This window comes from Acomys minous, assembly GCF_964271855.1.
Source record: "Acomys minous genome assembly, chromosome: 6".
NCBI lineage: Eukaryota > Metazoa > Chordata > Mammalia > Rodentia > Muridae > Acomys > Acomys minous.
In genome coordinates this window covers 6,856,301-6,874,861 of record NC_140487.1, presented here as the reverse complement: position 1 = coordinate 6,874,861, position 18,561 = coordinate 6,856,301, and the positions used below count along the sequence as shown (strand labels likewise).

The 18,561-nt window shown below is 40.9% G+C and overlaps 1 protein-coding gene across 6 annotated transcripts in view; it reads left to right on the top strand.

The window, feature by feature from the left end:
• The window catches only part of CPED1 (cadherin like and PC-esterase domain containing 1), a 279,052-nt gene that overhangs the window by 57,338 nt on the left and 203,153 nt on the right, over positions 1-18,561 (top strand). For all 6 annotated transcript variants that reach the window (XM_084785389.1, XM_084785391.1, XM_084785392.1 and 3 more), the window contains exon 3: positions 11,781-11,887. In XM_084785389.1, coding sequence (XP_084641515.1) covers positions 11,781-11,887 — 107 coding nt within the window. The remainder of the gene's footprint in view (positions 1-11,780; positions 11,888-18,561) is intronic.

Sequence of the window (18,561 nt, the reverse complement as noted above, 5' to 3'; positions counted from 1 at the left end):
AGGAAGGATGCATGCTTATACACCCAGCACCTGGGAGGCGGAGGCAAAAGATATGAGTTCAAAACCTGCCAGGCTATAGAGTAAGATCTTGTCTCAAAAAACAAAAACAAAAAATAACCCAAATCAATCTAAACCAAACTAAGCCCAAACAACCAGCAAATAATAACAAATGGGGAAAGACAAGTAATAAACAACTATATAATGTAGCAGGAGGTAGTAAATATTATGAAGAAAACCAGCAGGAATAGATGTAATATTTGTTTCGGGGGGGGGGGTTGTTGTTTGTTTTGATTTGGTTTGTCCAGTGAGTGGAATTCTCCTTCCTTGAGAATAAAGAGCTTCTACGAAAATGGCACTAGCATAATGGCACTATCTCACAGTGCTCTGTGCTCTGGATTGTATTACTGATCCTGCAGATTTTATCAACGAGGGAAGTTATTTGTGAACCAGGAAACAATTGTTTGCTTTTTGTGGCAGCTTGCCTGTGGAAGACGGAAATGATCTAAGGACAGCATCACTCCTTAGGGTAGATTCTTGATTTAAAAAAAAAAAATCATGTTGAAAATTGAGAAGTCAATTGTATTCTGAGCAGGCTTTGAGAAGGAAGTAAGCTGCACACAATGTCTATATATCTGTGAACTAATAAATGCGGACCTCCATATCTCCTTTTCAAACTGTATGAGGCATCTTCATCTCCACAGCGTGCCCTGTGGAGGCCTGGTACTGGTCATTGTGTTCAGCTGTGTGCTGGTTGGGAGGAGGTGCCTGTAGAGTGTTTCTGGTTTTGCAATTTTGAGCTAGAGAATGGGAAATGCACATCCTGTTTTTACTTCTAGAACTTTACCCTCTGGCCTCTCTAAGACCTTGGCTAGTCTAAGTCATACGGCTCTGGTTTCATTGCAATAGGAAAAGAAATAATATAAGTCACCGAAAAAAAAGGAAGGGGAGACTTTTAGAAATCTATTTTTGAAGCTAAGTGGAAGCCAAATTACTGCTTGTAATTTCTGAGAACATGTGTGATTGAGGACTCATTCCTTTCACACAGAGAGATTAAACAGAGTTCAGGTGGCAGCAGTGTTGCTGATAATGGGTTTAGTGCTTGTGTGAGGATCTAGGGGTTCCTGATTATACCTGGGTTCCTATAGTCATTCTTTCCTCCAGGATCCCAAAGGGAAATAGACATACTAGGTAGTAACTAAAAAAGACCAAAGCTAGAAAAGCTGTGTGTGTGTGTGTGTGTGTGTGTGTGTGTGTGTGTGTGTGTGTGTGTCCATGTGTCTGTCTGTCTGTCTCTACTTTTTTAACAATATATTTTATTAATTTATTCATGTTACATCTCAATTGTTATCCCATCCCTTGTATCCTCCCATTCTTCTCTCCTCCCATTTTTGCCTTACTCCCTTCCCCTATGACTGTGACTGAGGGGGACCTCCTCCCCCTGTACATGCTCATGGGGTATCAAGTCTCTTCTTGGTAGCCTGGTATCCTTCCTCTGAGTGCCAGCAGGCCTCCTCATCCAGGGGACTTAGTCAAATATGGGGCACCAGAGTTTATGTCAAAGTCAGTCCTCACTCTTCACTCAATGGTGGAGAATGTCCTGTCTATTGGCTACATCTGGGTAGGGGCTTGAAGATTACTGCACATATTGTCCTTGGCTGGTGTCATAGTTTGAGCAGGACGCCTGGGCCCAGATCCATGAGTCATAATGTTCTTGTAGGTTTCTAGGACCCTCTGGATCCTTCTATTTCCCCATTCTCCCTTGCTTCTCTCACCTAGAGTTCCAAGAGGAAGTCTTCCTCTCTGTCCCACTTTCCTGGTAAGTGAAGACTTTCATGGGACATGTCCCTTGGGCTAGAGTCCAGATATAAGTGAGTATATACCATTTGACTCTTTCTGTTTCTGGGATAACTCACTCAGTATGATCATTTCTAGTTCAATCCATTTGTCCACAAATTTCTGAAGTTCCTTGTTTTTAATAGCTGAGTAGTATTCCATAGTGTAAATGTACCACAGTTTCTTTATCCATTCTTCTACTGAGGGACACTTAGGCTGTTTCCATGTTCTGGCTATTATGAATAAGGCTGCTATGTACACGGTTGAGCAAATGTTCATGTTGTGTGCTGGAGCATCTTCTGGGTATATTCCAAGGAGTGGAATAGCTGAGTCTTGAGGAAGTCTTATCCCCAGTTTTCTGAAATAGCGCCACATGGATTTCCAAAGTGGCTGTACTAGTTTGCACTCCCAGCAGCAATGAAGGAGTGTTCCTCTCTCTCCACATCCTCACCAGCATGTGGTGTCGCTTGAGGTTTTTATCTTAGCCATTCTGATGGGTGTAAGATGGAATCTCAGAGTTGTTTTGATTTGCATTTCTCTGATGACTAAGGAGCTTGAGCATTTCTTTAAGTGTTTCTCAGCCTTTTGATATTCCTCTGTTGAGAATTCTCTGTTTAGTTCTGAGTTCCATTTCTCCATTGGGTTATTTGGTTTGGTGGTGTTTAGTTTCTTGAGTTCTTTATATATTTTGGATATTAGATCTTTGTCAGATGTGGGGTTGGTGAAGATCTTTTCCCTGTGTGTAAGCTGTCACTTTGTTCTGTTGACAGTGTTTTCTGCCTTACAGAAGCTTCTCAGCCTCATGAGGTCCCATTTATTAATTGTTGACCTTAAGGCCTGGGATGCTGTGTTCTGTTCAGGAAGTTGTCTCCTGTGCCAGGCTCTTCCCCACTTTTTCTTCTAACTGACTTAGTATCTCTGTTTTTATGTTGAGGTCTTTGATCCACTTGGATTTGAGTTTTGTGCATAGTGACAAATATGGGTCCAATTGCATTTTTTACACGTAGACATCCAGTTAGACCAGCACCATTTGTTGAAGATGCTATGCTTTTTCCATTGAATAGATTTGCTTCTTTGACAAAAATCAAGTGACCATATGTGTGTGTGTGTTCATATCTGGGTCCTCGATTCCATTCCATTGATCAACCAGCCTGTTGCTGTGCCAGTACCATGCTGTTTAATTACTGTTGCTTTATAATACAGCTTGAAATCAGGTATGGAGATTCCTCTGGATGATCTTTTATTGTAGAAGATTGTTTTAGTTATTCTGGGTTTTTGTTTTTCCATAGGAAGTTGAGAATTGAACTTTCAATGTCTTTTAAAAATTATGTAGGTACTTTGATAGGGATTGCATTGAATCTGTAAATTGCTTTTGGTAAGGTGGCCATTTTTACAATGTTAATTCTCCCAACCCATGAGCAAGGAAGATCATTCCATCTTCTCATGTCATCTTCAACCTCTTTCTTCAGAGTTTTGAATTTTTTTCAAACAAGTCCTTTACTTGCTTGATTAGAGTAACTCCTAAATATTTTATATTGCTTGTGGCTAATGTGAAGGGTGTGGTTTCCTAATTTCTTCCTCTGCAAGCTTGTTATTTGTATATAGGAAGACTACAGACTTTTTTGAGTTAATTTTGTATCCAGTCAATTTGCTGAAGGTGTTTATCAGCTGTAGCAGTTCTCTGGTAAAATGTTGGGGGTCACTTATGTACACTATCATATCATCTGCAAATAGGGATAATTTGACTTCCTCCCCTCCCATTTGGATACCCTTGATCTCCTTTTTGTTGTCTTATTGCTCTGGCTAGAACTTCCAGTACTATATTGAAGAGATATGGAGAGAGTGGGCAGCCTTGCCTTGTTCCAGATTTTAGAGGAATTTCCTTAAGTATCTCACCATTTAATTTGACTTTAGCTATTGGTTTGCTGTATATAGCCTTTATTATATTGAGGTATGTTCCTTGTATCCCTGATTTCTCCAAAACTTTAAACATGAATGGGTGTTGGATTTTATCAAATGCTTTCTTTGCATCTAAGGAGATGATCATGTGGTTTTTTTGTTTTCAGTTTGTTTATATGGTGGATTACATTGATGGATTTCCATATATTAGACCATCCCTGCATGCCTGGAATGAAACCTACCTGGTCATGGTGCATTCATGGTACATATCTTTGATAAGTTCTTGTATTTGTTTTGCAAGTATTTTATTGAGCATTTTTGCATCAATGTTCAGAAGAGAAATTGGTCTGAAATTCTTTTTCTTTGTTGGGTCTTTGTGAGGTTTAGATATCAATGTGACTATGGACTCATAGAATGAATTTGATAATGTTCCATCCATTGCTATCTTTTGGAGTAGCTTGTAGAGTATCGGTATTAGCTCTCCCTTGAAGGTCTGGTAGAATTCTGCACTGAAACCATCTGGCCCTGGGCTTTTTTTGGTTGGGAGACTATCAATGATTTCTTCTATTTCTATAGAGGAAATGGGACTATTTAGCTTGTTTATCTGTTCTTCACTCAATTTTGGCAAGTGGAATTGATCAAGAAAATCGTCCATTTCCCTTAGGTTTTCAAATTTTGTGACATATATGCCTTCAAAGTAGGATCTTATGATTCTTTGTATTTCTTCAGTGTCTGTTGTTATCTCTCCCTTTTCATTTCTGATTTTATTGATTTAGATACTGTCCTTCTGCCTTTTAGTTAGTTTGACTAATGGTTTGTCTATCTTGTTGACCTTCTCAAAGAACCAGCTCTTGGCTTTGTTGATTCCTTGGACTGTTTTCTTAGTTTCTCATTTATTAATTTCAGCCCTGAGTTTGATTATTTCCAGACGTCTACTCCTCTTGGGTGTTTCTGCTTCTTTTTGTTCTAGGGCTTCCAGCTGTGTCATTAAGTTGCTTATGTGGGAAGTTTCCAATTTCTTTCTTTTCTTTTCTTTTCTTTTCTTTTTTTTCTTTTCTTTTCTTTTCTTTTTTTTCTTTCTTTTTTTTTTTTTTTTGGTTTTTCAAGACAAGGTTTCCCTGTGTAGCCTTGGCTGTCCTGGACTCACTTTGTAGACCAGGCTAGCCTTGAACTCACATCGATCCTCCTGCCTCTGCCTCCCGAATGCTAGGATTAAATGTGTGAGCCACCACGCCCGGCATCCAATTTCTTTTTAAAGGCACTTAGTGCTATGAATTTTCCTCTTAGCACTGCTTTCAATGTATCCCACAAATTTGGGTATGTTGTTTCTTCATTTTCATTGAATTTTAGGAAGTCCTTAATTTCTTTCCTTATTTCTTCCCTAACCCAGATGCCACTAAGTAGAGAGTTGTTTAGTTTCCACGTATGTGTAGGCTTTTCGTTATTTCTGTTGTTGTTGAAGTGCAGCCTAAGACCATGGTGATCTGATAGGATACAAGGTATTATTTCAATCCTCTTGTATCTGTTGAGGCTTGCTTTGTGACCTACTATGTGATCAGTTTTGGAGAAGGTTCCATGGGGGTTCAGAGAAGAACGAATATTCCTTTTTGTTTGTGAGAAAGGTTCTGTAGATATCTGTTAGGTCCATTTGTTTCATGGTATTGGTTAATGATGTTATTTCTTTGCTTAGCTTCTGTTTCAATGAGAGTGGGGTATTGAATTCTCCCACTATTATCGTGTGGGGATCGATGTGTGGTTTAAGCTTCGTTAATAGATTTTTTTACAAATGTGGGTGCCCTTGTATTGGGAGCATAGATATTCAGAATTGTGATCTCATCTTGGTTGATTTTACTTTTGATGAGCATGAAGTGTCCTTTCTCATCCCTTTTGATTTATTTTGGTTGAAAGTCTATTTTGTTAGATATTAAAATGGCTATGCCTGCTTGCTTCTTGTGACTATTTGCCTGGAATATTGTTTCCAGCCTTTTACCCTGAGGTAATGTCTGTCTTTATGGGTGAGATGTGTTTCTTGAATTCAGAAGAATGTTGGATCTTGTTTATGCATCCATTAAGTTAGCCTGTGTCTTTTTATTGGAGAATTGAGACCATTGATGTTAAGAGATATTAATGACCAGCGACTGTTAAGAGTCTTAATTTTGATGTTGGTTCCAGTAGAGCATTTGTGAGGTTGTGCTTTTGCAATGGTGTTGCTATCTATTTCCTGTGGTTTTTTGGTTGTAGCTTCTTCCTTTGGGGTGGTGTTTTCCTTCTAGTACCTTCTGTAAAACTGGATTTGTGGATAGGTACTGTTTGAATTTGTTTTTGTCATGGAATATTTTGTTTTCTTCGTCAATGGTTATTGACACCTCTGCTGAGTAAAGTAGTCTGGCCTGGCATCTGTGGTCTCTTAGGGTTTACAGGATCTCTGTCCAGGCCCTTCTGGATTGTGTGGTCTCTGCTGAGAAGTCAGGTGTAATTCTGATAGGTTTGCCATTAAATGTTATTTGGCCCCTTTCACTTGCAGCTTTTAATATTTTCTCTTTGTTCTGTATATTTTATGTTTTGATTATTATATGACGGGAAGTTTTTCGTTTCTGCTCTATTCTATTTGGTGTTCTGTAGGCCTCTTGTATGTCTATAGGCATCTCTTTCTTTAGATTGAGGAAGTTTTCTTCTATGATTTTGTTGAGAATATTTTCTGGGCCTTGGAGTCTGGCATCTTCTCTTTCCTCAATGCTTATTATCCTCAAATTGCTTCTTTTCATGGTTTCCTTGATTTCTTGGATGTTTTGTGTCAGGATTTTTCTAGATTTAGAATTTTCCTTAATGGTTGCTTCAAGATCTATGATTATATCTTCTAGACCTGAGATTCGTTTCTCCATCTCTTGGATTCTGTTAGACAGGCTCACCTCTGTGTTGCTCACCATCCTCTCTGAGCTCTCATGTTCCTGTTTTTCTTCTGTCTGTGTGTTTATCATTGAATCCATTTTCATCTTCAGATCTGGAACTGTTTTATTGATTTCTTTCATGTGATTGTTTATATATTCCAAGGTTTCTTCCATTGCCTCTTTATAGTCCTTCAGAGCTTGAACAGTTTTATTGATTTCCTTCATATGGTTGTTTGTATTTTCCTGAATTTTTTCCAGTGCCTCTCTATAGGCCTCTTTTATATCTTCCCCCCTGTTTAACTGCATTTTCCTGCATTTGATTATGAAATTTAATTGTCTCCTTCATTATCATCCTCATTACTAAGGATTTGAGGTCATTTTCTTGTATTTCTGTTGTGTTTGAGTTCTCTGGGTTGTTTTGTTTGGGATAGCTGGGATCTGGAGATGCCATATTGTTTTGAGTTTTTTTTGTGTGTGTATGATTTTACACTGTCCTTTAGTCAGCTTGCCATCTCTGTTATGGGAGATAGCTTCTGGAGTTGGGTGGAGGGAATCTGAGGATAGATTCACTTGTTTTCTCATGATTTCCCTAGGCCAGAAGCTCTGATGCTTCACTGGTCTGGCTGGCAGGAGGCCAGCCCTGTATTTTGCGTTTCTCATAGCCAGTGATTCCCAGCTCCCCTGTACTGTGGTTCCTGTAATTGTCCTGGATCTCAGAATGCACACTGAGTCAGGCCAAAGTTTCCACAGCCTTCTGGGTCCCATTGTGACACCGGAGCTCAGACTGGAGCAGGCTGAAAGGAGGGGGTCTGATGGCCACTCTACTCCCTATCTGCCTGAGATTTCCCTAGTCCCAGAGCCCTGATGCTCTGCTGGTCTGTGGTTCCCAGTAGTGTTTCAGGACCAAGACCCATCGCTGAGTCCAGGTCAGTGTCACGGGGCCTAAACCTCACACACACTGAGTCCAGTTAGTGTCTAAGGACCCAACCCAAGCACTGAGTCCAGCTCACGTCTCTGGAGCAAATTGGGTCTCAGGGCCTAATTCATGCACTTAGTCCAGTTAGCGCTGAGTCCATTAAGGGTCTCAGGCCCAAATTGCACACTGAGCTCGCAGAGTCCAGCCAGAGTCTCAGGGCTGGGACTGCACACTGAGCTCAGCTAGAGTCTCTGGGCCCAAACTGCCTGCCAAGTCCAGCTAGGTTCTCTGGGCCCAAACCACATGCCAAATTCAGCTAGTGACTCTGGGCCCAAACTGCACACAGAGTTCAGCCAGAGCCTCAGGGCCAGACCACGGACACAGCTCAGCTAGGGTCTTGGAGGCTGAACCATGCATGCACTGAGTCCAGTTTGGGTTTCAGGACACAAGCCCCACGTTGAGTTGAGCTTGGGTCATGGGGCCCAAACCGTGTGCCAAGTTCAGCTAGGATTACAGGACCCAAATCTTGCACTGGATCCCCTCTCCCACATCAGTTCCCACCGGTCACCATGCAGGTTCTCTGTATTTTGATCCTTTTTGAACTGTGGAGTACTCTCGCTGTAGTAGGGTGGGGACCTTGGTGTTCCTGATTAAGAATTCTGTGCAATTCCCTGAATCGTTTACTGGAGCTTCTAAACACAGTCCACGCTGCTTGCCGCCATCTTGGAGTCCTCCTGTCTCTATTTCTAAGGTATGTGCAATCCTTGTTTCTAGCCTACACAGTTGTCACAAATACTACATAAATGAGTAGGTACATGGCATCCAAAGCCCCATTTTTCTGTCTCTTCCGTGTGTTTTAAAAGGCTAATGGTGTCAAGAACATGGCTTTTAGACTTCGACCTCCAGCACTCAAGTCCATTAACTAGATGAAAAATGTTGGGCAAATTGCTAGTCCTTCTGTGCTCCTTATAACATTTATATCCAGTTCAGAGTCTCATGTGAAAAAATTAATTAATATAAATATTTGGAACACTATGAGGAACATAATGTCGCTGGGCATCTCCCTCAAGTCTTTGATGGTATTGTCCTAGTTACTAGGATTTCCATAAATGGCTGGAATCTTTTTTTTTTTCTGACATTTACATTGGCCACTCTCCTGGCTAAACATAATCTATTCAAGGGCTGGACTTGCCCCTGTGCTCTGGATGCTGAGTGTGTGTCTGCTAGTGACTTATATTGTCCTCTGGTGAATGGTGGTCCCCAAGACCCCCAAATATTGTACTAGTTTGAAATTTTACTGGTGTAGAAATTTGTACCTGAGATACTCCAAGGCTAACTTGGAGATGCAGTGGACTTAATGAAGATCCTTTGCTCCACAGTGAAAGTGTCTAGTTTTTCAACATGGCTCTTGAATGTCTCTGGCCAAGTTTGAACACGTCTTAGGTCTCTTGAAACAAGTAAAGCTTTGTTTAGAAAAGTGATAGAGGGTAGCAAGAGTTGGAAGAGGGACTTGACTTCTGAGCCAGAGAAAGAAATGTAGATAAAGTGAAAATATTACTAAATATTTAACCTATAGAGGTTTGGGAGGTTGGCATAGAATTCAACAAAGAAAAAAGGAACTTTGAATGGAAACCATCAGCATTGTTTGGACCATGCTAGCAATAATTAGGGAAGAAGTATATGAAGATATCTCTTGAAATTCATGTTATACTTTACTTAATTTTAAGGAACATTGAAGGAATATGAGCCTTTTTTGAATTATTCATTTTTCAGTTAAAATATTAATTGAATATTTTTGAGGGATGAGGGGTCGCCTTATGACTGCCAAGAGACTGTGTAATATTTTATGTTATCCTAAATTCTTTTGAATGTTTTAGACCCCTCAGATAGATTGCTAAGGGCACTTACTGCCTGCTTTTTTCCTTTTCATTTTTTTTCATATATCTAGAGCAAAGTACTGCTCACTGAAAGTTCTTAATGAATTGCTTTGAATTATTTAAGTGTGTCTCCCAATTTTAAACGTTTATCACTGAAACGTGTGTTTCATCCTCCCAACTCTAGACATTGTGTGCACGCCTCAGAGAAATTCAAAATATACTCTGGTTTTAGGAGCCAAACAATGTAGTTCTTAATTTGCATCTCTCTTTGCATATTCTTATCTTCTTAAAATATTTAGCTAGGGATCTTATGACAGGAGGTTTTTTCATAGGGTTTCACTATTTCCTGAACTAGATGTGATATGAAATAAAAACGTATTGTATTTCTCTGTGAAATGAAATCAAAAGATGCTGGCTGCCAAAACCTGCTTCATGTTCACAATAGAGGATTAGAAGCATTGCACTGTTCCTGGCTTTAGCTCCAGGAATTGGTCTGAAATTGTGAGGGTGTATAGAGCAGCCTCCATCTCCCATGCCTGGGGCTTGGCTGCTGCTGCATGGACAAGACTGCCTGCTCCAACTCATTCATCGGCTGGATTTACCCCGTTCTCCCTTTGAACTGCTGTGTTATCTTTCAGGACCATCTCCACGAACAAGCCAACAGCACAGTTGTGGGATGAGAGCTCAAGTTTAGTTGTTGTTTGGATCACTTTATTCGCCAGGAAGTTTTCCCTTCTGGCAACAAGACAGCCAAAACCCATAAAACATAGTGCAGACTGCATGGGGCTTGTCAAATGAAAAAGTATTTGGTTGGCAAAGAGTGAAATCTTACTGCTAATTATAGATTCTTCTCCCTTATTAGTTCTTTCATTTGTTCAGTGTTTCTTTGGAAGCGTTATGTTTCTACATGAGAAATTCTTCTGGGGCGGGGTGGGGGGGGAAGAGACAAGAGGGCTTTGGACAAACTGGTTGCCTTCTAAGCTTTTTAGAAGTCACTATAAATGATGGAGGAGAGGAATGGTGGCCTCTGGTATAAAAAGTTACTGAAAGAGTGTTAGTCTCAGGACTCACAAGGAAGACAATGTGCACAGAAAGTATGTTTAAAGTTAATTTTCCAAACCAAACATTGAGAAATTTTTCTCAGGCTGTGCTAGGGTTTTTTTTTTTGTTTTTTTTTTTTTTGTTGTTGTTGTTGAGACCACTCCATCTTGATTACTCTTGATGCACTTGTTTTGCTATTACTTTTATCACTAACAATCGAAATAAATTTCTTCTGTTTGTTTGTCTCTCTGATAAGTGATACATTTACCTAATCTATTTTTAAAGCACCAATTACATATACGGCATTCTGACTTAAAAAAAAAAAAAAAAAGGCCAGGCGTAGTGGCCCACGCCTGTAATCGCAGCACTCGGAAGGCAGAGGCAGGTGGATCGCTGTGAGTTCAAGGCCAGCCTGCTCTACAAAGGGAGTCCAGGACAGCCAAGGCTACACAAGGAAACCCTGTCTTGAAAAACAAAAACAAACAAAGAAACAAACAAAACCCAAAACAAAACGGAAGAAAATAATAAATAAATGGGATGGAGAAATGGCTCAGTGGTAAGAACTGGCCACTAATTCTTGTGAAGCAATGTTGTGTCTGAATAGATAAGAGGACCACCAGGGGTCTCAGCTTTGAACATAGCTCCAGGTTCAGTGTGAGACCCTGTCTCGAAGGAATAAGCTGGAATGTGATGGAGCAGGAAACTTACACATACACACAAACACGTTTATGTACATATGCTGTACACACATATACCACACTCACACAAACACACACACAAGGCAATCAATGAAGATACATTCCTATGTGCCCATAAATGATGACCTGTGAGCCACAATTCACTCTTCCAAGTTGTCAAGTTATTGTGGCAGGGCGTATGACTCATTGGCAAAGGATTTTTGTCCTTCGTAAAAGCTGACATATTAGTTACTTTAGCTCATGTGTGTTCTGAATTTTGAACCCCATTCCAGCATCTGTAACCAGACCACAGATTCATTTTTTCAAGAAATCTTTCAAATTTTTATTAATTTTACTTTCTGCCAGAATATTCTCCTTTTGTTAGAAGTCTTATAAATTTTTTAAAGGCTAAGATGTTTTTTATGTATTCTAATTGTAGTTTTTCAAAATACTTTTATAAATATTCATTACCTAAATTTTCTCTAGATTACAGTGCTAAATATAAAATATTAAGGTCTTGAGTCACACAAAGTTGAATTTTAGTATTCTGCATATTAGCATTTTGCTCTTAAGGGTATTACTTGTGTTTTAGGGTTTAGATAATGACATTCTTTACTGGAAGAAGCTTAATGTTGCTTAATGTTTGCAGGTGATCTGAACTCCTGGGATCTGTTCGTTTGCCTGCCTTCCCTGAAAGCTGATGGAATGCCTTGTATATCCAAGGAGCGCATGTGTCACTTAAGTCCGCATCAGAAGGTAAATACCAACAGAGTATAAACACATTTTATCAATCCTATAGATATTATTAAATGAGAAAAATGTTGGTCTATATATTATTGTTTTTAATGCTTGAAAATTTGGAAGCTCTGTATCTTTGGGGAAATTTTTATAAAGAATTCATGACCTTTCTGTCACTATAGCAAAAACCTGGGACAAGTCAGCATATAAAGTGGAAAGATCTACCTTTGAATCACAGTTTCAGAGTTTAAGGCTGTGGTCATCTGGCCTTGCTGACTTTGTGCATATGCTGAGGCAGTTCACCATGGGGGTGGTGTGGCATGACATTGCTCACCTGGTGGTATCAGAAAACACAAGAAGAAGGAAGGAAATGGCTACGTCCCAATATCCCCCTCAACAACTTGTTCCCAGTGCTCTACCTTCCTCTAGTGAAGCCACACTTCCCACAGATTTCACCAGGTTCCAATAACAAACAAGCCAGTGACTAAACTTTGACCCCTCTGGGGACACTGAAGATACAGCATATAACATGGCCATGTTTTTTTCTTCAACGCGATGTTGTTATCTTCAACATTTATTGCAAACCAGATTTGGGGTTTCTTTCTTTGTTTGATTTAATATAATTTCTCTTAGCTTAATCTGTTACAAATACTATTTTTTTTTTAACTCAGTAGGACACAAACTTTACCTGGAATTATGTAGCTTATTGGATGATACTTTTTCTAAATTGATTGACTCGGAATAGAAAAATATTTTCTGTATCACTGTACTGACTTTTTTGAACTTAGCACATATCCTAGTCAGGTTCAATTGCCACATTGACCTAGCCTAGAGTCATCTATGAGGATGACTTTAATCCCAGTACTTGGGAGGCAGAGGCAGATGGATCACTGTGAGTTCAAGGCCCGGCCTGGTCTACAAAGCGAATCCAGGACATCCAAGGCTACTCAGAGAAACTCTGTCTTGAAAAGCTAAAAGAAAGCAAGCAAGCAAGAAAGAAAGAAAGAAAGAAAGAAAGAAAGAAAAGAAAAGAAAAGAAAAGAAAGCCTTAAGTGAAGAACTGCATGAGTCAGCTTGGCCTGTACGCATGTCTGCAAAGGATTATTTGAATATTAATTTATGCAGGAGGCCGCAGCCTGCTATAGGTGGCAGAATCCCTAGACAGGTCATCATGAATTGTATTAGAAAGCTAGCTAAGCAAGAAGCCATGAGCTAGCCAGACAGCTAGCCAGGGAGTTAGCCAGAGAGCAGAGAGCTAGCCAACAAGCAGCACCATTGCTCCACCATGGTTTCTGCTTCAAGCTCCTGTCCAGCTTGAGTTCTCACCCTGATGCCCTCAGTCACGGACTGTGATGTGGAAACATAAGCTGAAGTAAACACCTTGCTTCCATGCTTGCTCAACAGAAACAAAACTCGGACATCATATTAAATTGCAAAAAAAATTTAATATACTTTCTTAACTTAAAATTGAAAATTTGGTATTTACTATGTACACTGTGTGAACTCTCATAAGTGAAGATGAAATGAAAACTGTCCGATATGCTAGTCATTATATAGACTACTTGGATATTGTTGATATTCTTAGCAAGCCTGTGAGGAAAGGGCCAAAACCAAGTTGTTTTTTTCATCTCCTAACTGAAGGTGTAGTAATCTACCCTGATGACGCAATGACAAAGAAGGTCTAAACAATTTCACTTTTCTTATCACTTTTCCATGTGGCTTCTTATTTCTTTGGCCTTTGGGCTGATCACATTCTTTTGGGTTGTTTGTTTGCTTGTTTGTTTTCTTTTGACAAAGCCAAGGCTTGGCCTTGAACTCACTAGGCTGACCTTGAACTTGTACAAGTCTTCCTATGTCTCCCTCCTTCCTCTTTCCCTGACCCCTGTGCTGAGACCTTCTCACATCTGTAGCCATTTCCTTTTTCCATTTCTCCTTCTCCTCCTTCCTCCTCCTCCTTCTATTTCTTTCTCCTCGTGACCTTCCCTCCCTGTCCCCTCCTCTTCCCCTCTCCCTCTCTCTTTCTTGTCTTTCACCAGCCTGGAAACTACCACCTACCAGTAATCCCTGTTGTTATATGTCTGTTTTCGCCACATTTTCTCCACTATGCTTCATAACTCCACTCCCCAGGTCGCAACTCCCATTGTTAGTGAAAGATTCTCAAGTCTGCACCTAACCTTTAGAATTTTCTCTCAGGCCTCAGGCTTACTCACTCCCGTGCACCTGGGTTGGGTGCCCCACTGATGCCTCAAACTCAAGCTCCATAGACATCTGCCCTGCCAGTTGTATGATCACTGTGATCACTTAGATTAAGATCGGGCCTTCATCCCCCTTTCCTGTTTACACTGTAGTACAGTGCTAAAGCACAGAGCCCCTAAATAGTCTGTAATTCTCTGTCTCAGCATTCCAGTATACGTAAAAGGGTAGAACTTCAGAGAAATGAATAAAAAAACCAAGTAGAAGACTGCACAGGGTGAAAGAAACAACAACAATAATGAGATGGCAGGGCCCCTATGAAGTAGCAAGAGCCCAAGATTTTTACGACTCCTGGTGACAGGCGAGGCACACAGAGGAGGGGAGCAGCTCTGAGTTACTGAGAGCACGAGCCAAGAAGACATCAGCTTTGCTGGGAAGGAATTGTTAACTTAATGGCATGTAGTTGTACTAGATCCCAGGCTTGCAGAGAGGCGAACACCCAAACCTGCTCTCCTTCCAGCCTCCAGGCGCTCTCCAGTTGCTCCCATTGGTCTGACACAACTGCTAGTTAAGAGGCAAGAATCTGTGAAATCAGCTTGCTGGGAGCAGCAGGCGAGGAGGTCTGGGGGACAGAAGGGTACTTACTTAGCAGTTAGCTGTCAGAGGTCCTCTGTGCCCAGAGGCTGCCCAGTGGTAGCCTTCTCTTACCTCCACTTAGCTCCAGGATAATACTGAGTGGTAATAAAGTCATGATCTCTCCCTAAACACTATGCTGGGTTTTGCCACACACTGTTCTCGCCTTCACCCCCATGCCCCTGCCACACTTGCCTAGAATGTGCTTTCTCAATCCTCTCTACCTCAGTGGTTTTCAGTAAGGAGAGGTTTTGTCTTCCTGGCAAGATGTAGAGACATTTTTGGTTTGGTATAGACAGGAGAAATATGTGCTATGGCCGCCTATTGGTCAAAGCCAAGGATGCTGCTAAGTACTGGAGAATGTTCACAGCTAAGAGTAATGAAGCCCAAAGCACTGATAGTGTCAAAGCTAAGAAACTCTAAGGTACCCCGCAAAAACTCTTGTTCTGACACATATCACCCAAAGGATTTCAGCTGTGTTATTTAATCTGTGTAGCCTTCAGTGCTTTTTCCTAATATATGAAGGTGTTAGACACCAGCTTTAAATTCTCATGAAAGTAACAGGAGACTGAGGCAGAACCAAGAAGAGCAGAGATGCTGAGTGTGTGTCGGGGGGGGTTGCGGGTGGTGGTGGTGGTGGTGGTGGTGGTTACAAAGTGCGAAGTGCAGTGTCTTTTATGTCTTTTATCATATTTTTTAAATTCCAAGAATAGTTTTAGACATGCAGAAAAATTATGAAAATACTATAACATTTCCTCATGTACTTTACTCACCTTGATCTAAGCTTAGCAAAATATACAAACATGATGCATTTATCAAAAAACAGTAGACTAGCATCAATTCAACCTATTCACAGAGTTATTGGCAATACTAGACTTTGTCTCTTTTTAAATCTTCTGTCATTTCTCCATTCCAGGATCCAATGTAGCACCTTGTTAGATGCAGTTTCAATCTGTGTCTGTACTCTCTTCCAGTCTGGGTGTTTCTCAGTCCTTTCTTCCCTTAATGGAACTGACATTTCTGAAGAAAACTAGTTAAGTGTTTAGTAGACTGCACCTACGTTGGATATATTTGATGTTTTCTCACAAAATTACTGAGGAGTTTTTGTAAGAATGCCACTGTGGTTGTTTGAATGAGAACGGCCCACATGGGCTCATGTATCTGAATTCTTTGCTCCCAGTTTGTGGGGGTGCTTAAGGATAGGAGTTGTGGTCATGTTGGGGGAGGTGCGGTCACTGGGGACAGCCTTTGGGGTTTCAAAAGCCCATGCTGGGCTCTCCCCACTGTCTACACTGGGTATCTGTATGTAAGCTCCCAGCTACTGCTCCAGCACCATGCCTGCCTGCCGCTGCCATGCTTCCTGCCATGGTGTTTATAAGCTTATTCTCTGAAACTGTAAGACCCCAACTAACTGGTCTTTTTTTTTTTTTTTTTTACATTTTTTAAATTAATTTATACTTGTTACATCTCAATGGTTATCAATAGCTGGTCCTTTTTATAAGATCCATGGACATGGTCATTTTCTTGTCAGAGCAATTTAAAAGTAACTAAGAGGGTCACAGAAGAGTTTAATCTCTTTTGTGATTTTAAGAATCAGGAAGTACACAGCCCTGCTTGGTCTTGTATCCTTGGTCTTGGTCTCCTCTGGCAGAGGCAGTATCTGCTGCCTCTCTCCACTGTGGAATTACTGCTTTTCCTTTTGCTCTGTAAATATTTGGGATGTGTTCCTTTGAGACTGTGCAAATATTTTGCTTTTCCAGACTTTGGGACAGCAATTTTAACATCTCCTGATGGATCCTACCACTTACCAATATTATCCATTTTTAATGGTCATTTTCTATTTCCCCAATCCTTTTATAATTACTATATGTAAATCTTCTATAAGAAAGATCTATTTCTATCAACATGCCCTACCTATGTTCTTTTTGTTTAAAAGCTAAAGTTTCACATGAGAGGTTTTTTTTTTCCTGGAATATTATTTTTACAGTAAATTTAGACTAACACCATTTATCAGTCACTACCTCCCCAGGTGATTTCTTTAAAGAGCGTGTTGTCTTATTTTTGACTTTGTCAACTCACTCACTCGTCTGTTTGTGCATTTGTTAGCTCACATATCCCTTTGTCATTTCTACACTTGCTTGTTGAACATCTGTACTGAGCCCAGTTTACGTACTGAGTAAATATGAACAAACAAAGCAGACATAAATCCTTGCTCTTGGAGAGACTAGACTCTTAACAGGAGACAGGAAAAGAAAAGGCCCTAATAAATGTACATATTAGATGTCAAAAAAGACCTAGAGACAAAATTAAGGAGGGAAGAAAATAATCTGTTGGATTTCAGATGCATAGGGAAGGTTCATCAAGAAAGTGACATTTAGCTAGGCATAGTGGTGCACACCTGTAACCTACTGGGGTTGCTGACTCAGGGAGGCAGAGGTAGGCGGATCTCCGAGTTCAAGGCCAGCCTGGTCTACAGAGTGAGTTGCAGAAAAGCCAGTCCTACACAGAGAAACCATGTCAAACAACCTCCATCCTCACCTTTAACCACCCCCCCTCCAAAAGTGACTTTCAAGTCCAGCCTAGAAGACTCCAAGATACTGGTGCCAGTGGCTCAGGTAAAAATTACAGACACAAAGGAGAGATGAAGTAGGCATCAGGTAGACAGAGCTTGTCTTGTTTGTATTTGTTTGTCTTAGCTTTGTTGTTTGTTTTTTATTTTGTTTTCAGGTTTTTTCCCCTTGTGTGTGGGGACAATAATTATTTTTCTATTGCTATGCAGAGACACCATGACTAAAGCAACTCCTAAAAGAAAGCATTTCATTGGGGGCTTGCTTACAGTATAAGAAGGTGAGTCCATCCGTACGCCCCATGGCAGAGAGCAAGGCCGGCATGGTGCTGGAGCCATTGCTGAGAGTGAGGCAGGTGAGGGAGACCAGGCCTGGAGTGGGCTTTTGAAAGATGATGGACTTCCTCTCGGTGACACACATAATTCCCTAACAATCCACAAACTCGAGGACCAAACAGTCAAATATATGACCCTATGGAAGCCATTTTCATTCAAGCCACCACCTTCTTGTTTGGCTTGCATGAATACCAAGTGCATGTAGTTAGTACCTGCAGAGGCAAGAAGAGGACTTTAGTCACAGAGCCACCGTGAGGGATGCTGGGAATTGAACCTGGGTCCTCTGGCTGTGGGGCCACTTCCTTTAAATGCTGAGCCATCTCTCCAGGCTGCCTTGTATGTTTTAAGAATTCTTAACAGGATTCCTGTATGGCTGGAGGAAATGTAATGCAGCGGGAGGGAGCAGAGGGTGGAAATGTTCCTGGAGTGGGGTCCTATAGGTGGTGACGTGGGGACCCTTGTAATAGTGGGGACCACAGATTTTGTTCTTAGTGAAGCGGTGGGTTGATGGAAGGTTTGGAGTCGGGGGGCAACAGGAGTCCCTCTGCAGTTGTTCAGGCTTTGTGCTGGCTCTGTATTGACGTACATACTTCAGGAACAATGGCCAAGTGAAGGAAGCCAGTTACTGAAGTGCTTCACCCGGGTGAGGGTGAACTGGACCAGCTGGGGGCAATGGGGTAGTGAGGAGAGAAATGAGAAATACCAGTAGCTAACACTCAGGCGGTTTTACTGTGCACCAGTCACCATCCTGAGCCTTTCCATGTGTACTGGTACACTTTCTTTACAGCGAAGGGGACAGTAGCACAAAGACGCTAAGATTTTTGTCTATGCCCTTGCAGATAATAAAATAAATAATAAGGATCCACACTTAGGAAGTCTGACTTCCAATGCTTGTTTTCTCAGCCTAATCCAACGAGAATTCTTTAAAAAAAACACAAGCATTCTCAATGACAAATGTAGATAA